General features: G+C 39.2%; 1 protein-coding gene across 4 annotated transcripts in view; it reads right to left on the bottom strand.

Annotated features, from left to right (window-relative positions):
- Positions 1 to 15,720, bottom strand: part of LOC127432306 (zinc finger FYVE domain-containing protein 16-like) — a 39,806-nt gene extending 24,086 nt beyond the window's left edge. For all 4 annotated transcript variants that reach the window (XM_051683200.1, XM_051683201.1, XM_051683202.1 and 1 more), the window contains exons 1-4: positions 15,594 to 15,720; positions 11,771 to 11,874; positions 7,216 to 9,221; positions 3,755 to 3,851 (exon numbers count right to left, since the gene is read on the bottom strand). In XM_051683200.1, the coding sequence (XP_051539160.1) occupies positions 3,755 to 3,851; positions 7,216 to 9,221; positions 11,771 to 11,840 (2,173 nt within the window). In that variant the 5' untranslated portion in view covers positions 11,841 to 11,874; positions 15,594 to 15,720. The remainder of the gene's footprint in view (positions 1 to 3,754; positions 3,852 to 7,215; positions 9,222 to 11,770; positions 11,875 to 15,593) is intronic.
- Positions 15,721 to 18,745: the final 3,025 nt, after the last annotated feature.

Here is an 18,745-nt window from a genome sequence, read left to right as displayed (position 1 = left end):
AGCAATGGACATGTGATTGGTTACAATGCACAACCACTCCAAAAAAAACAAACATTGTGGATTAAAACATTTTACTCAATGAAAGCAAACCATAATGCAATGCTGTAATCAGGGCCGTAGCTAGTGGGGAGAAAGGTGGTAATGATTCTAGGGCCCAAAGGACCAGGGGCCCCACAACAAATTCTAAACTGCATTTTGTTTTTAATAGGAAAGGGGCCCATAGCAATATACAGTCAGGGGGCCCAGATTACCTTGCTACGGCCCTGGCTGTAATTGGCATTTTTCACAATTAGTTAAAGGAGATTCATTTCCACTAATGCCACCAAATAGAATTGCAAAACGAAACACTGTTTTCAACCAGCTTTCTGAATACCCCTCTCATCTGCTGCATGCAAACAGTCCGCGCATACTGTGCTGATGACGAAATTTGCGTCACGTGGAAAAGTATACTTGGGACTTTATAGTTGTCTATGCATATTAAAAAAAACGTTACACTCTGCAGCTTTAATTGTGGCAGCTGTACTGTGACTGAAGCTAGTGGAATAAACAATTGAGATTACAATCACAGAGAGTTGTTCATAAACTGAAGGGTAATCTGCCACCAAACTGAACCGAAGAAACAGGATGTCCAGTGCAAACCGCAGCTTTTTGTGCTGATACCTCCTCTAGTAGTGTGTCAGGCTTGCTGTGCATTATGTTGATTAACATTCATAGACGCTCATCGACCTGATTGCCTTGGCACTGCATCTGACAATGCAAACATGTCAGCTCTACGCACAAAACCCTAAATATGCAAGCTCACTGTGAAAATGACTACAACGACAAATACACTAAGGCAGAAGAAAACTGTGAAGCCAAGTAAATGCAAAAGCAAAATGTACTTCACTATACTGCAAATATGACCTGCCTCGAAGACAAATACCTCTAAAACAGCTTAAAGATGCTGCAGAAAAGTTAGAAGTGGAGGTTAATCGATAGTGGATTTTGCCGATACGATTAACCGATAACCGATTACATATAGATATACATATCCAAACTGAACCAAAAAGTAACACTTCGAATAATGTAAATAAACGTAAATAAAAATGGTTACATTCAAAATGAACCAAAGAACACTCCAGTAAAAAACTGATACTTAACAAAACCTCTTCGGAATAGAGGTCGACCAATAGTTGGTTTTGCCCACTATTGATAACTAAGGTGGGGAAACAGGCCAATAGCCGATTAATCGGCCGATAGTTTTTGACATCTATAATATGAATGAAAACTTTCCACTCAATGTAAAATAGTGCTGAAATTTTGTATCACTTTCCATGGCGATACTTCAATAAATCTCTCTCACACTGGTACCTTCTTCAAAGCGTTTGCCATGCGAAATTGTTGAAACTCAAGTCTTGTATTTTTAAATGAAATTTTAGAATGGCATTGTATCTATACATTGTATATAACGCAACTAACGATTAATCCGAAAATCTGATATATCACTGACCTCTACTTCGGAGTGCTCATGTTTATAACTTTAAATGTAACAAAATCCGAAAGGTAAGCAGTTTCCATCCTTGACTTTGTAAAGAAAACACACACACAACAAAAACTGTCCAAAAGCAACTATCAGTGCAGATTAATCGGTAAAACCGATATATCGGTCAAACTCGAGTTAGAATTAATAATAAAACGTTAAAGTAGTTCGCATAATAAAGCTCCAAAATGTACAAATACACTTTAAAGAGAAAGCTCAGCCTCAGTCACCATTCACTTTTACTGTACGGAAAAAAGATGCAATGAAAGTGAATGGTGACTGTAGCTATCATTCTGCCTAAAATCTTTTTCTGCATTCCACAGAAGAAAGAAAGAAAGTTTGGAACAATATGAGGGTGAGTAAACAATGACAGAATTGTCATTTTTGGGGGAACTATCCCTTTAAGTCCCAAGAGATTTCTCTTTGGTTCTGTGATGTCCTAAACTTACCTCATCCCAAATTAACTCCAACCCAAATTCCCTTTCAGCTTCATCACAGGTTTCACGTTAGTCTCCAAGGACCGTGTCAGTACGTGCTGAGCAAAGGATGAAGTGTCGCCCATGCTGACACACGAGAGAGAGAGCCTGCAAGTGACGAAGAGGGAGTATTTGAGCATCTCTCATAACAGACGGGGGACGGCCCGGTTCTCTTATGGCCTGAACCAGGATTCAGTCATATGAATATATCTGTCTCCAACTGAATTCCTAGTAGAGCTCTGTCCATCGAAGAAACAGACGAGGTCGTGTTAAATGGCTGCGCCGGGCTGAGGAGGTGACGAAACCCTTGTCTCTTCAAATGCGTGATGAAGCAGGAGCTGTGTGTGTTTGTGTGTCCAACTCTATTCCTCAAACAGGGAGTGAGTGAGAGAGTGTATCACGAATACTGCACCAGGTGGGTCCTTTACCACACACCCACACACACACACACACACACACACTCACTCAAGGACATGTACCAGTGCCCTGGCTCCACCCAGTCCTGCACCAAACCCTACGAGAGCTGGCTGGTGACTCGCAGCACTGACACACTGCTTTGTGATGAATGTCCTTTTTAATGTGCAAATGGACCACACGCTCGGCCACACACACCGTGAGCCAACCTCTTTTTATAGACTATCCAGAAAAAAAAACAAAAAAAACACATGAAACCTTGATCTTCACTAATTCAGCTCTTGAGAAATAAGAGCTTCAGATGTTAAATCTGAAAAAGTTGGCAACAAATAAAAAAAGAAGGGTAAAAGCTCATCTCATTAGCTTCCTTTCAAAAGGTGCACGAGTGGTCCATGAGTCTTAATTCATGATAACAGCACGTCACATCTAAGGACATCTGTGTCACCTTTCATTAAGGCTACTCTAAAAATAATCATTAAGAAAAAAAGAAATTTGAGAATATAGTTTAAAAGGGATATTTCACCCAAGAAGGAAACTTCTACATTTTAAAAAACTAAATTTCTAAAGAGGTCGCACTAGTGCGACTTCAAGTACTGTCGACACGCTGTTGTGTTCTGTTGGGTAGGAGAAAGATAAAACAGCAAAAACTCCAAAAGCGGAACGAAACAGCGAAACACAGCAATGCGAGCGCAGGGCGTGCATTTACTCGCAGACAGCAGCGCAGATAATCATAAACGGCATTTTTGTTTAGAAAAATGCCATAGTTTGTTGTATGGCACCATACTTACTGTACATTTAACCATGGTAGTGAGGAGCCACCCGTGGTTTACTTTCACCTGTGATTACCATGGTCTTATTGCAAATACCACAGTTAAACCTATGGATACTATGGTGGAACTATATGGTAAAAGTTCATAAAAGGCAAAGAAATCTGTCTGGTTGTAGGAAAAACTAACTGGCTTTGTCTGTCTTCAGATGACAGTATTTTAATCATTAAGAGCCTGATGAAAGGACACTGTCCTAACTCATTCCCACTGTCAGATTATTTAAATTTAGCCCAATATAAATAAAGTGTTATTGCTTTACAGATTACTGTTGTTAATATCAGTAAATTTACATCTGCATCCCAACTAAAAAGCAATGCTTTACTGTTAAGTGGGCATTTCAATGGGACAAAATATGAAATATTATTGGTAATTGTACTTACTTGTGCAATACAATAATAATATCGCAATAATATATTATATTTTTCATTCTATAGCTGTAGAACTTGGTGGCACCGGTGCAGCCCCTCTCAAATGTTAGTCTGGAGCACTGTACTACATTAAAGTGGTTTAGCACTCACCTCTCTGTATGGTAACATGACAGATGACACAAACTCTGGCCTCTTTCTCCAGATATTTCAGTCTGCATTTACGGTTACAGCAGCCTGCACAGTACACCTGCAAACCAGACCACATTAAGCACTCATACATGGAGTAAACGCAGTACTTCATCTCTGAAAACAGGCTTAAACCTGGAGATAACTCTCTAGTGTCCTTTAGCCCATTTAATTTATTGGCCCAATATGTCTTGAGAAGAGCAATTCAGTGCAGCAATTCAAGCGGGAAACTATATCGGCAATAAAAATACACCCTGCTGACCCAGCAAATCCGTCTCTATATTTAGCACCGCCAGAGCAGAATAAACTACACACTTACGTAATGAAAACAAAGAGAGACCTCACACCAACAGACCAAATTAATACTTCTGCTGTCTCAGGTAGAGGACTACAGGTCTAAGGCTTTCCTGCTGTTATACTGTAAATAGATGAAAACGCAAAAGGATTGCGTCATAGACCTTTACTTCAAAATCAACGCAGCTGACTGCATGTTAATTCACTGATTCACACTGCGGTTATTTTCCATTCACCTCCAAAAGTCAGGACAGGCCCAACTTCTATACAAAGTCACTTTCAGAATTGAAGTGATCTGGAACAAATTACAAAAATAACCTCCTAAAAAAGGATAATGTATAGCCTAACTGTATCATCCTGAAGGGGTTTATTTTACAACAAAGATTCCACAAAACAGTATATTATAACATGGAAAATAAATAAATAAATGTACATTAAATATGAACTTATAGAGTTGAAATTATTTCATTATGCAAGAAGAGAGATTGCAGAGTAATACGAGAGACATAAAACTACTGAGACAACTATACAGTTTAGCAGTCATTATCCTAAAACCTTTGACCACAGAATGCTGCGATTGATGAATTTGAACCAAGTATTCCAGAGCTATGTAATAATGCAACTAATAAAGGGATAATTCACTCATTATTTACTCACCCTCATGCCATCCCAGATGTATATGTCTTTCTTTCATCACCAGAACACATTTGAAGAAAAATAGAAAAATATCTCAGCTCAGTAGGTCCTTAAAATGCAAGTGGATGGTGATCAGACTTTTGAAGCTCCAAAAATCACAGACAGTCAGCACAGACGTCATCCATACAACTCCAGCGGTTAAACTAATGTCTTCTAAAGTGAAACGATCACTTTTGGTGTGAAAAAGATCAATATTTAGATATTTTATAACTATAAATTCTCTCTTCCGGTCAGCAGCAGTATTCGTGTGACATAATCACGTTGGCATGTGCACACGAGAACTGACGCACGTGCGACACACCAAGAAGAGCAGCACTGTTTACAAGTAAGTAGAAGGAATGCTGTACAGAAGCTTCGTTGGTTTCTCTCAACCGAGAGAAAAACCTGAGATTACATCTGCAACATGCCAATGCGAACACGTCACACGAGAGACCGCATGAACTCTGCGCTCTTATGAACGCGCATACTGCTGCTGACTGGAAGCGATTATTTATAGTTAAAAAGTACTTAAATATTGATATTTTTTGCACCAAAAGTGATTGTTTCGCTTTAGAAGGCATTAGTTTAACCACTGGAGTCACATGGATGATGTTTCTAAAGGTCTGATCAACATCCACTTGCACTTGCACGGACCTACTGAGCTATTTTTTTCTGTGTTCTGCTGAAGAAAGAAAGGCATACACACCTGGGATGGCATGAGGGTAAGAAAATGAGAGAATTTGAATTTTTGGGTGAACTATTCCTTTAAATAGGGAAAAAAAAAAATTACATTTGAAAAACACTTTTTATATCAATCATTTCGGTACGCATGCTTTGTGCATGTGTGCTCTGATGAAAGCGCCAGCGAAGGCGCGCATCCGCATTACCACAACTAAATGATAAAATGCACTCAAATTTTAGGTGAGGTTTTAAGTAAACAATTGTATACACTCTCTAGTATGTCATTGTGGCAGGGCGGAGGGTGGGGCCGGGTCGTGATTCCGCACACCCGGCCCCGAATTAGGCTGATTAAGAGGGATGATCCCAAGAGGGATAAGGCCGACCAGAGACGGCAGTGTGACAGAGAGTGAGTTACGGACAGCTGTCCGACACCTGTTTATGTTTGCGTCTTTTTGGTTAAGTTTATTATTAAAATATTATTTATATTGTCAAGCCGGTTCTTGCCGCCTCCTTTCCACTGAATGCGTTACACTGGTGCCGAAACCCGGGAAGGAGGAGGGATGCGCCGTAGAAGAGTCCTCACCACTACCATCCACCCCAAAGGAGCAGCCGCAACCATCTGCTGGGGGACGGAGGAGCCAGGCCACCTGAGAGTGGAGGAACGGCCGCCGACCGCGAGGAGGAGGGGCTCCTAACCGACCGCCTGGAGTGGTCAGGGCCGCTGCCAGGGGCGGAGGAGACACCTACCATCCACCGAAAACAAGGCGGGGCGTTCCGTCCGCCAGGGGCCGGAGGACTGCCTCCGGTCTGCCCGGGGAGGCGTGGCTGTCGTCCACCAGAGGGTGGAGGAGTGGCCGAGGACCAGGCTATGGCGTATCGGAGAACCACCAAATAAGTTGTATTTATTTTTTCTTTCTCTCTCCTCTCTCTCTCCTGCTGCCGCTCCGCGTTGGCCTTTCCCTCTCTTTTTAAATATTCTTGTCTTTTTTTTTGTTGTTGGTATTATCACTGTTACAGTGTATGTACCGTGTTTTTTTGTTTTTTTTATTATTGTTGTTTCCCTCCCCTTGTCCCCTCCCTAGATCCAGGAAGACGGGGATGACCTGCCAGCAGATGGGGCCTTAAAGGCATGCCTCCCCCCTGGAAAGAGGGGGGGGGTGTACGTCATGCCGGGGGCTCCACGGCCTGAGAGAACGAGGGAGGAATGTGGCAGGGCGGAGGGGAATTAGGCTGATTAAGCCCGAGAGGGATAAGGCCGACCGGAGACGGCAGTGTGACAGAGAGAGTTAAGGACAGCTGTCCGACACCTGTTTATGTTTGTGTCTTTTTGGTTAATTTTATTATTAAACTATTTATATTATCAAGCCGGTTCTCGCCTCCTCCTTTCCACTGAATGCATTGCAAATTGGGAAATCTGTAGGGCTCGACACCTAGCCGTATTAACAAATGTATCTGATTCAATATGCCATGTTTAAAGCCAATGTAAAATAATAAATATTTACATTGGCAACTGCAACCAACAGTTAGGATAATGAATTATATTACTTGGTGGAATTACTCTATTGTGTTGTTTATTAATATTGATAAATTGATACATTACACTTTATAAAAACAATGAACCATTTAAGGCTATGCTTTACCACATTAAATGAGATAAACATACCTTAACACTTGTAAAATCAATGTAATGCACAGCCTCTCACGGCTTATAGCTGCAGCATATTCCAGACAACATTGACTATTGACACTAAGAGTAAAAACTAAAACAGACTTACTTTTCCACATGCCCGGCAATGGTGTCTCCTCTTGGTGAAGGTAAACTTTTGCTCACAATTCATGCAGTTGGGAGCTTCAGAATCTGGGACCCATGGAGGCTGCTTTGAACCCAAACCATCTGCCTCCTGTCCTGGCTGATCTGATGGTTCCCCATCCTCCAGTATCTCTCCAGGGTAAGGCGGAGGTTCTGAGAGCTCTTCGAGACCATAACTGATCTCATATTGCTGATAAGAAGGGTGATTAGAGTTATGCTCATCCAGGTTGGGAGTTGGTTGCACCACTGTGGAAACTTGAGTGACAGTCTCTGTCTCTGGGCCAATCACATCGGCTTCAGCCTGGCTTGTTTTGTATCGTATGGTTTGGTCGGACAACTGCTTTGGTCTTGCACCTCCATAATTTGATTCTTGGTTGGAGGAGCAAACGGACTGAATTGCAACAGGGTTGGATGTGCTTTCCTTGCAAACTGTTTGTGTGGAGTCTGTTCTCAACGGGCTACTTTCCTGAGAAGAAGAAGAAATATTTGAGCCTTCACTCTCTTCCAAATATTGAAGCGAACCATCACTCTCAGGTGAAGCAAACGTCTCTACTTTACAGCTCTGCAATTCTCTATGTAAAAAGGCATCTCCATCCACATCTCCATTATACTCTGAAAAACCATCATCAACACATTTTTCAGTGGCTGTGTCGGAGTTGATTTTCACACCTTGACCCATTAAAAAGGCATCTAGTTCTTCGTCTGTTACCATCATCCCGGTCTGGTCACTTTCATGAAGGTAATCGTTGGCAATTCCAAACTCGTATGAATAATTCGGGCTCTCTGAATAGGGAGAAGAATCTCTACAAATGATTTTCTCTGTCGGGGATAAGGTCCGCTTAAAGTTTCTTTTAGGGCAATGACCTGAGACAACCAAAGCCCCTTCAGAGTTAGACATGATCTGGACCAGCTCGGGTTCATCTTCAGGTGACGAATCAGGCCTAATGGGCGAAAATGGAGCTACGGGCTCTTCTAACGGAAGAATTAACCCTTCAGCCTCCTGAATAGCTGAGGTTTCTTCCGGTTCAGCCTCATCTTTGGTTTCAAGCACTGTTGTCTCCTGAGGTTCTAAAGATGCCACAAGAGACTCACACATAGATACGGCAATTGGCAAGCATGACAGAGAAGGTTCCTTCTCCAAAAAGGGACTTTCTGGTGACTCATCTAGATTTTTGACATTGTCATCTTCAGAAGGTTGAGTATCCATTGAGTCAGACTGGAATGACACAGCATGGTCTTCATTAGCTGCCAAAATGTCATTGTCTGTAGCATGAGAACCTGAATTTCTAACAACTTCCTCATTCTCTAGACTACATGGAGCACTGTTTGGGTCATCAGAGTTTGAGTCTTCAAGAATGCTACTTTGGATGTCTGTATGTTTGCTTTCTAAATGTGTAAGGTTACTTGAAGCATACTGAGGTTCTGTAATCTTGTCTGAAGCTGCTGGTAATATGACGTCGAGCAAACTGAAGGAACTTGGAGGAACCTCAGAGAAATGTTTCTGTTCAACATAGTTGGACTCAGAAACATCTGGGAAAGATACAACTGGACTCTCAAAGTCCACTAGAAGTTCCTCATCAGCTTGCGTCTCAGTAAGATCCAGCTCTTTAAAGTCTTCATGACTATCAGCCTGCTGGAGCTTAGCAGATCCCGTATCATTCACCAGGTCACACACAGGTTTCAAAGACCGGTCTGGACAAGGAGGTGCAGAACTTTTGAGACTTCTGCTGTCAACAGAGGAAAGGAGGTCCACACCTGTCAGCGGCCTTTCATTCGAGTAAGAATCTTTTTGGTTTAAGGTGATACTTTGTGATGACAGTCCATAGTGCAGTGCATTGACATCTGGGAGTATTTGTGAGACTGTGTGTTGCTCTGGTTTGAAGATCTGAAGGCCCACATGATGACCAGTGAAAAGTGCAGAGTCCGGACATGAAGGACTTGCAAATGTGGAAGGCTTGTTTTCAAGCCCCTCTGAAAACAAATTAACAAAAACAAAAATACAACAGTTATAAATACCTAAACACAACAAATGAAAGAAATATATTTTTCATGGCACTCTGGAATACATTTTTGTGTAAAATTGTATAACTGCAGAATAATTTTAAGAGTGAATCATGTGAAATATGATTTCACTGCAAAAGCAGAATTCTGCATATATATACATATATATAACACTATCGGTCAAAAGTTTTAAAACACTTGACTGAAATTTTTCTCATGATCTTAAAAATCTTTTGATCTGAAGGCGTATGCTTAAATGTTTGAAATTAGTTTTGTAGACAAAAATATAATTGTGCCACCATATTAATTTATTTCATTATAAATCTAAAATGTAATAAAAATAAAAAAAAGTTTTTTAAATGGATGACTTGGACCAAATAATAAAGAAAAGCAGCCAATAAGTGCCCAACATAGATGGGAACTCCTTCAATACCGTTTAAAAAGCATCCCAGGGTGATACCTCAAGAAGTTGGTTGAGAAAATGTCAAGAGTACAAGTCTGCAAATTCTAGGCAAAGGGTGACTACTTTGAAGATGCTCAAATATAACACAGTTTTGATTTATTTTGGATTTTGTTTAGTCACAACATAATTCCCATTTATGTTATTCCATAGTTTTGATGACTTTACTATTACTCTAAAATGTGGAGAAAAAATTATAAGTGTTTCAAAACTTTTGACCGGTAGTGTACATATATATATATATATATATATATATATATATGTGTGTAAGTAAATATATTATTGTTGTGTGTCCAATTTACTGTATATATTTATAAAAATGACTTTCTACACTATCTATCTATCAACATGTATGTCATGCTGTACATCACAAGATCATGAGTTCTACGCATTCAGTTGAAGTCAGATGTTTACATACACTTAGGTTGAAGTCATTAAAACTCATTTTTTAACCACTCCACAGATTTAATATTAGCAAACTATAGTTTTGGCAAGTCGTTTAGGACATCTACTTTGTGCATGACACAAGTAATTTTTCCAACAATTGTTTACAGACAGATAGTCTGTAAAAAATTCTGATAGGAGGTGTACTGAATTGGAGGTGTACCTGTGGATGTATTTTAAGACCTACCTTCAAACTCAGTGCCTCTTTGCTTGACATCATGGGAAAATCAAAAGAAATCAGCCAAGACCTCAGAAAAAAAATCATGCACCTCCACAAGTCTGGTTCATCCTTGGGAGCAATTTCCAAATGCCTGAAGGTACCACGTTCATCTGTACAAACAATAGTACGCAAGTATAAACACCATGGGACCACATAGCCATCATACCGCTCAGGAAGGAGATGCATTCTGTCTCCTAGAGATGAACGTAGTTTAGTGCGAAAAGTGTAAATCAATCCCAGAACAACAGCAAAGGACCTTGTGAAGATGCTGGAGGAAACAGGTAGACAAGTATCTATATCCACAGTAAAACGAGACCTATATCGACATAACCTGAAAGGCTGCTCAGAAAGGAAGAAGCCGCTGCTCCAAAACCGCCATAAAAAAGCCAGAATACAGTTTGCAAGTGCACATGGGGACAAAGATCTTACTTTTTGGAGAAATGTCCTCTGGTCTAATGAAACAAAAATTGAACTGTTTGGCCATAATGACCATCGTTATGTTTGGAGGAAAAAGGGTGAGGCTTGCAAGCTGAAAAACACCATCCCAACCATGAAGCATCATGTTGTGGGGGTGCTTTGCTGCAGGAGGGACTGGTGCACTTCACAAAATAGATGGCATCATGAGGAAGCTAAATTATGTGGATATATTGAAGAAACATCTCAAGACATCAGCCAGGAAGTTAAAGCTCGGTCGCAAATGGGTCTTCCAAATGGACAATGACCCCAAGCATTCCTCCAAAGTTGTGCCAAAATGGTTTAAGGACAACAAAATCAAGGTATTGGAGTGGCCATCACAAAGCCCTGATCTCAATCTGATAGAAAATTTGTGGGCAGAACTGAAAAAGCATGTGTGAGCAAGGAGGTCTACAAACCTGACTCAGTTACACCAGTTCTGTCTGGAGGAATGGGACAAAATTCCAGCAACTTATTGTGAGAAGCTTGTGGAAGGATACCCAAAACATTTGACCCAAGTTAAACAATTTAAAGGCAATGCTACCAAATACTAACAAAGTGTATGTAAACTTCTGACCCACTGGGAATGTGATGAAAGAAATAAAACTGAAATATATAATTCTCTCTACTATTATTCTGACATTTCACATTCTTAAAATAAAGTTGTGATCCTAACTGACCTAAGACTGGGAATGTTTTCTATGATTAAATGTCAGGAATTGTGAAAAACTGAGTTTAAATGTATTTGGCTAAAGTGTATGTAATCTTCTGACTTCAACTGTATACAGACGTAAATTAAGACAACCTACATTAAGCAACTGACATTAAAACATTTTAATGTACAAACATTGTTAACTTAAATGAGTATAGAAACATTTAACTATTTTCTGTTTTCAGTTTGTTTTTCAATAGAAGCCAAAAAAAAAAAAAAAAAAATCCAACCTGCATTGAGTTCAAAGTCATCCAACAGCTTGTCCAGGTCACACACAGCAGCCTTAAAATAACTGTCCATCCTTAGGGAGGGGTATGATACACCTCACTCACTCCTGCAAGAGAAATTGGGGCAGTTGGGTCAGGACCACAAATTAAAAATATTCACATCCTACAATAACATTTAAAAAGTCTTTCTTAAGAGGAATTAGCCTTGGCAGCTGGTGATATTGGACAGTAGGGCTGAATCGATTAGTCAATGTTATCGACAACGTCGACAATAAAACATTGTCAACAAATATTGTCATTGTTGAATAGTCGTTTGCTCTCATTTAACGTAACATGAGATCACATTAAACTCTAATGATGATGCATGAGAGCAGCACTGAAGTTCACGCCTGACTGAGGAGAGGAAGAATTACACAGATCACAGTCCAGATGCACTCGAAACTTTCCAAACAGCTTCAGGTGATGTAGATCGCAAAGTATGAGGGAATTATAATGCAAAAATACCAAATAAGTAAATACAGAAGCACTCTCGTTGTGGAATAAGTGGAGCCGGAGCTCTTTAAAGGAGAAACCCCGGCGTTACATCTTTAATGCAGTTATATTTAATGCGTTATAGCTTTATTAAAGTTCAAATAATACGGAAGCAGATCATGTAAATAACTACAAACTCTGAAACGGTCATTTCTCTGTGCGGTCAGCACCTCTTCTATGAGTTGTGTGAATGTCCCGATCTAAGGGGGAGAGATTGAAACTGCACCGGCTGATGTACACTCTGTCACGGGACGCTCATCCCTCGAGCGCACACACTTAATGCAGCTAGATTATAACGTGATGACTCGTGACTTATTGAATCATAATATATGTGTCACTGTGCATTTCTTATCGTGAAGATTATTAATAAGAGAGAGTTTGTTTTTTTTAGTTAAAGATGGATTGAAGTGAACAGAAAGGTGAGAGAGGGTAGTCTTCGCACCATTTACACACGGCAACAAAAATATGTTTATGATTTGTTTTTCTTTTGGCTTGTTTTCCAATATAAATATCTAAAACTCCTTTAAAACAATGTACATTTACTTTAGCAGCTATACTGCAGAAGACAACAATTGTTATCTGAGAATGTTGAATATAATATTAAAAATACAAATATTTTAAAATATCTAAAAATACTTTAAAAAAAGATGCATTGACCTGAGAAGCAACATAAGATATTTAGACTTGCTTTTAGAGAATAGATCTTGAATATAAGTATATTTTGTCTTTACTGCACTCGCAGGAGTATAACCAAGCGAAAAATACACTTATATACAAAATACACTTATACTGAAGATACATTCTCTTAAAGCAAGTCTAAATATCTTATATGTTGCTTCTCAAGTAAATGTATCTTGTTTTAAGGATTTTTAGACAATTTTAAATGGAAAACAAGACAAAAACACTTGATAACAATATCATTTTTTGCAGTGAATTTCTTTACTGAATTAAACTTAATATTTTTTATTGTTAGCAAGCACGTTTAATACAACTTTTTAATTCGGGGCACAAGCTGAATAATCGATTAAAAGCTAATGGTTAATCATTGCAATAATTGCAGAATCACCGAATAATCGTTCTAATAATCGCTCGATTAATCGATTATTAAAATAATCGTTAGTTGCAGCCCTACTGTACAGACATTAAATAAGAAAAATAGGAAAGAAATGGATAGCCATCTCCCCAAATACTTCAGGAATAATTCACCCAAAAAAGAAAATTCTCTCATCATTTAATCACCCTCATGCCATCTCAGATAGAAAGACTTTCTTTCCTCTGCTGAACACAAATGAAGATATGAATATTTCAGCTCTGTTGGTCCATTCAATGCAAGTCAATGGTGACCAGAATTTTGAAGATCCAAAAAGCACATAAAGGCAGCGTAAAAGTAATCCATACGACTTCAGTAGTGTAATCCTTGTCGTCAGAAGCGATTCAATTGTCTTTGGGTAAGAACAGACCAAAATTCACTGCACATCTTGCCATTGCAGTCTCTAGGCACGATCATGATTTCAAGCTTGTTATACTTTCTAGTGCTTGACGCATGCGCAGGGTCGTGTCTAGAAAGGATCCCTCTCACGTCAATCTTACAAGATTCTTACGTTAATTTGAAGTCGCACAGCAACAAGGAGTGCTCGTAAATGATTATTCTAAATTGTCTGTTTTTATAAATAGTCATTCTTGATGACCAATTCAATACTGTCGGTCAAGAGTCAAGAGAACTGGGTGGTCTAGTGGTAACTAACTCACCCCTTGTATTAGAGGCTCTGGGTTCTAATCAGCCCTTAGGTGACAATATATTTTAATAAACAAAGATTGCATCTGCACCTCAGTGGATGTATATCTTGAGTGGGGACATATTTGTTTGCATTTTTCTTTGCGATTCAACTGGAAAGGAGTGCAATATGTGGAACTCAGAGCAATGAGGAGCGTTCGCTACCCATTCTCGTTTCCCCAAGTACATCACTGCGGCACATATGTCGCTATCTTCTTAATACTGTATAATTGACACTTACAATGTTTTTAAAATGAAAAGCAGTTCATGAGCATGCCGTTGTTATTTTGCTAGCCATCTTGATCTGATTTTTCACTTCATATGTCGTTCTTTTGATTAACATAGTCAAGTGATGAACATAGTTACACATACATGGCAAAAGCATCATAATACAATGCGCATGCGTGAGCACTTGACGTGAGAGGGATACCTTTTAGACACGACCCATGCGCAGAGAGCTAGATGGCGAAGGATGTGTAAATAAGCTTGAAATTATGATCGCCAATGGAACTGCTGATGTCAAGATTTATAGTGAAAAAGGAGTTATATCTTGGTCTGTTCTCACCCAAAGCCGATTAGATCACTTCAGAAGACATGGATTAAACCACTGGAGTCTTATGGATTGCTTTTCTGCTGCCTTTATGTTCTTTTTGGAGCTTCAAAGTTTGGATCCCCATTGACTTGCCATGTATGGAACTACAGAGCTGAAATATTCTTCTAAAAATCTTTGTGTTCTGCAGAAGAAAGAAAGTCATAAACGTCAGGGATGGCATGAAGGCGAGTAAATAATGAAAGAATTTTCATTTTTGGTTGAACCATTCCTTTAACACACAAATAAGAAACACAGCAGTTTAATAGATATGTAAGATCTGTCAAACATTGAATTCACCATAATGTAATCTAAAAGTACAGCTTTTAAATAAGTAGTATTTACTGTCAATCGGACTATATACAGTACCATGAATATTGTGGAGTGACACAGGTCTGCAGTGCAATTTACAGACAGTACAGAAGGTACACGGTAAACAATAACACAGTATAAACAATGAACTATTAATACATACACAATAAACAGAAACAAAACAATGCAAAATGTAAGTAATTATTTTAACAGTTATTAATTAGAGAGCTGTCATGAGCTACAATATAACGTTTGTCTCGAAAGGCCTTTTAATGATTTATCTGTATAAACTGGACAACGTTTATGTACTGGATATTAGTCATATTATTGTCTATAATAATAAAAAGTGAGCTGAAGGGTAAAACAATTGCTAACTTGTACTTTGCTCTCAAAAAGAAGCCATATAAACCATTTCAACACAATAACACTCTCTTATCGTCAGTCCAATTATAATAAAAAATGAACAATGATTTATTATTTTAATAAAGTTCTATTAGCTCTTCAGCTATCATTAGCAATCTGCTAACTCGCTAGCCGTTAGCATCTAATCACACAAACACATAAATAAACCGCAGGAAACTGGAATATCCATTGTATCATTATTCCGTTTCATGAGCTACCTTAATACACGTCATAGTTCAGTCGTTGTCGTTTGTTGACTGTATTTCGGTGAAATATTAGAGCAGCAAGCTTATGTTTTCTTTTTCCTCAGTAAATTCCACAGTTGTCTGCGCAAGCGACTACTTCAACCTCTCTTAAAGGGGCCGCACTGCTCTCTTAAAGGGGCTGTGCACTTTCTTTTCTTCTTCTCTCCCCTTTTCTCCCCAATTTGGAATGCCCAACTCCCAATGTGCTCTAAATGGTCGTGGTGCCGTTGTGACTCGCCTCAATCCAGGTAGCAGAGGACGAATCTCAGTTGCCTCCGCATCTGAGACCGTCAATCTGCGTATCTTATCACGTGGCTTGTTGAGCGCATTACCGTGGAGATGTAGCACGTGTGGAGGCCCACGCTATTCTCTGTGGCATCCACGCACAACTCACCACACACCCCACCGAGAGCGAGAACCACACATTATAGCGACCACGAGGAGGTTACCCCATGTGACTCTACCCTCCCTAGCAATCGGGCCAATTTGGTTGCTTAGGAGACCTGGCTGGAGTCACTCAGCACACCCTGGATTCGAACTCGTGACTCCAGGGGTGGTAGTCAGTGTCAATACTCGCTGAGCTACCCAGGCCCCCCTATTTTTAATGTTCACAATGCAATTCATAGGTATGGACTAAACTACTGTATATTGCCCTTTGGGGATCAGTACATTAGTATTGCGTTGCTGTATAGTTTTGTCTATACCAAATTAAATAGAGATAGATGCAGACACTGGCATTCAGATGATTTGTATGATTGTTTTGGATCAACAAATATTACGCCCATAAATCATAAAGAATATTAGTGCAAAAGGTGGGAATTATACATTTTCACACACACACACACACACACACACACACACACACACACAATTATACGTTTTTTACTATTTTGAAATACAGAACATTAATTATAAACACAAACTAAAAAAATTTATAAATAAGCTGAAATATAGCATTTCCAAATCAGAAACGTGAAGAAAGTCCTTAATAATAGTTTTTCTAACAATACAGGGAACCTGTTTCATTTCATAGTTAATTATTGCCATGAGAAGGTAAAGGAGACCATAAAAAGACATCATAGTTTGAAATGCAATTGTCCTGCTTAATAACAGATTGTGTTTCAGCAAGACACAAAGATGCTATATTTAAAAGGTGTATTGCTGATCTCAATTTCAAATCATCATCTGATGAAACATGAGCAATAGGGCTGTCAATTGAGCAGAGAAACTAAATTCATATTTTTACATTATATATTTTCAAAATTCGAATAATATTCTAATTTTAAAGTCAGCTGATTTTGAAATTGACACTGTTTCCATAGTCCACAAGAGGGCGCAATAAATACTTAAACCATTCAGCACCGTTATATTATGAATGTTGTGAATGAATGTTACATTTTTATATAGCGCTTTTTCTGACACTACACTCAAAGCTTATAAGAGAGCAAGACACAACAAAGACCTCTGCCTACTGTAAGGGGCTGTTCACACCGAAAGCTTTTGCAACCATCCATTTGTTTTCTTTGTAAACGCGCACTAGACGAACGTCTTTGTTTCTCTTTGTTTTTATTTATTCAGCGTCTCGAGCTAGAGCGCTGTTTTTTAGATGCTATTTCTAAATAAAATTACATTAAAAAGCATCTTGAGACCAAGGGCATAGCCAGGACATTGTTTTTGGGTGAGCCTCAATAATAATGGATGGGCCAATTTTTCACCCAAATTTTTTCAGAATGTCTATTTGCACCCCGGTATAAATAGCATCTGCCACACAGTGCAGCTATTTGCACCCCAATAGTGTGGTGGAACCACATAAATATACGACAAACAAAACAATATATGTCGCTGCATTGGCATGGGGTGTAAAGATGGTGTGAATGTGTACTGTTGTCTTAGCAACCGCGGTTCGAATCCGTGTTTTGTCCCACTCTTTTTCCCATCCGATTTCCTGTTTCCACTACTTAAAATAATAGATACAGATTAATATTTATGTTGATTTCATCGCAGTGATTTAGTCATGATGAATGTCGAGGTGTGCAGAGAAAAGTTTGATACGGAGGTGGGGTCTGTTGATCGCACTCATTTCCGCGGCTCGGCATCGCTTGTGTGTAGATTGCATCACTGTATTACTAATATTGTAGTGTGTTTTTGGCAGAAACCATAGTTTTAATGCAATTAACTATGGTGTTAGTACAGTAATATTGTGGTAATATAGTAACCATGGCTAATTTTACGGTTACTGTAAATTTATAAAAAATACCATGGTGAAACTATAATTACTGTAGTAAAACCAAGGTTATTTTTTCTAAGGTAAGGTTAAGATTAAGTGTAATGTAGTGTGTCTCTGGGACTCTAAATAAACACAATAAAAACACAGTGATGCCCATACTTATGTTAGTATTTAAATATGGGTGCAAATAGTATCTGACACTATGTGCATCACCAGGGTTGGGGTGCAAATAATATCTGCCACTGTTTGCACTGGGGTGTAGATAGCATATACCATTATTTGCACCAGGATGCAAATAGCATCTGCCAATTGTTTTTAACCAAATTTTCCTTAACAACAGAGAAGCGGCACATTCAAACAGTTCTTTTATACTTTCAGAAATCAGAATTCATGCATTTTTTTTAAAACTATTTTATAAATATATATTTGAAATCAAAGAATAATCTCTAATATTCTGGGTGGGCCCAGGTCCACCCTGGCCCACCCTTGGCTACACCATTGCTTGAGACACCTGCTTTCTGTTAAACTGTATTTGGTGCGCTGTGTCTAGCCTTTTTTAGTGCAAGAATGCAATTGATATGAAGTCTCTGTCAGTTCTTGGCACACATCTAAATGCACAGTTTTAGCATTTGAATGTGAAGAAGAAGCCTTTATTCTGTCACACTTTATACATTCACACATATACAGTGAAATTCTTTTTTTTCACATATCCCAACTAAGCTGGGGTCAGAGCGCAGGGTCAGCCATGATACGGCACCCCTGGAGCAGATAGGGTCAAGGGCCTTGCTCAAGGGCCCAACAGTGGCATCTTGGCAGTGCTGGGGCTTGAACCCCTGACCTTCTGGTCAGTAACCCAGTGACCCAGAGCCTTAACCGCTGAGCATTTTTTTTCCCCGTA

This window comes from Myxocyprinus asiaticus, chromosome 42 (genome assembly GCF_019703515.2).
Source record: "Myxocyprinus asiaticus isolate MX2 ecotype Aquarium Trade chromosome 42, UBuf_Myxa_2, whole genome shotgun sequence".
NCBI classification, from domain to species: domain Eukaryota; kingdom Metazoa; phylum Chordata; class Actinopteri; order Cypriniformes; family Catostomidae; genus Myxocyprinus; species Myxocyprinus asiaticus.
This window is presented reverse-complemented; position numbering and strand designations above follow the sequence as displayed.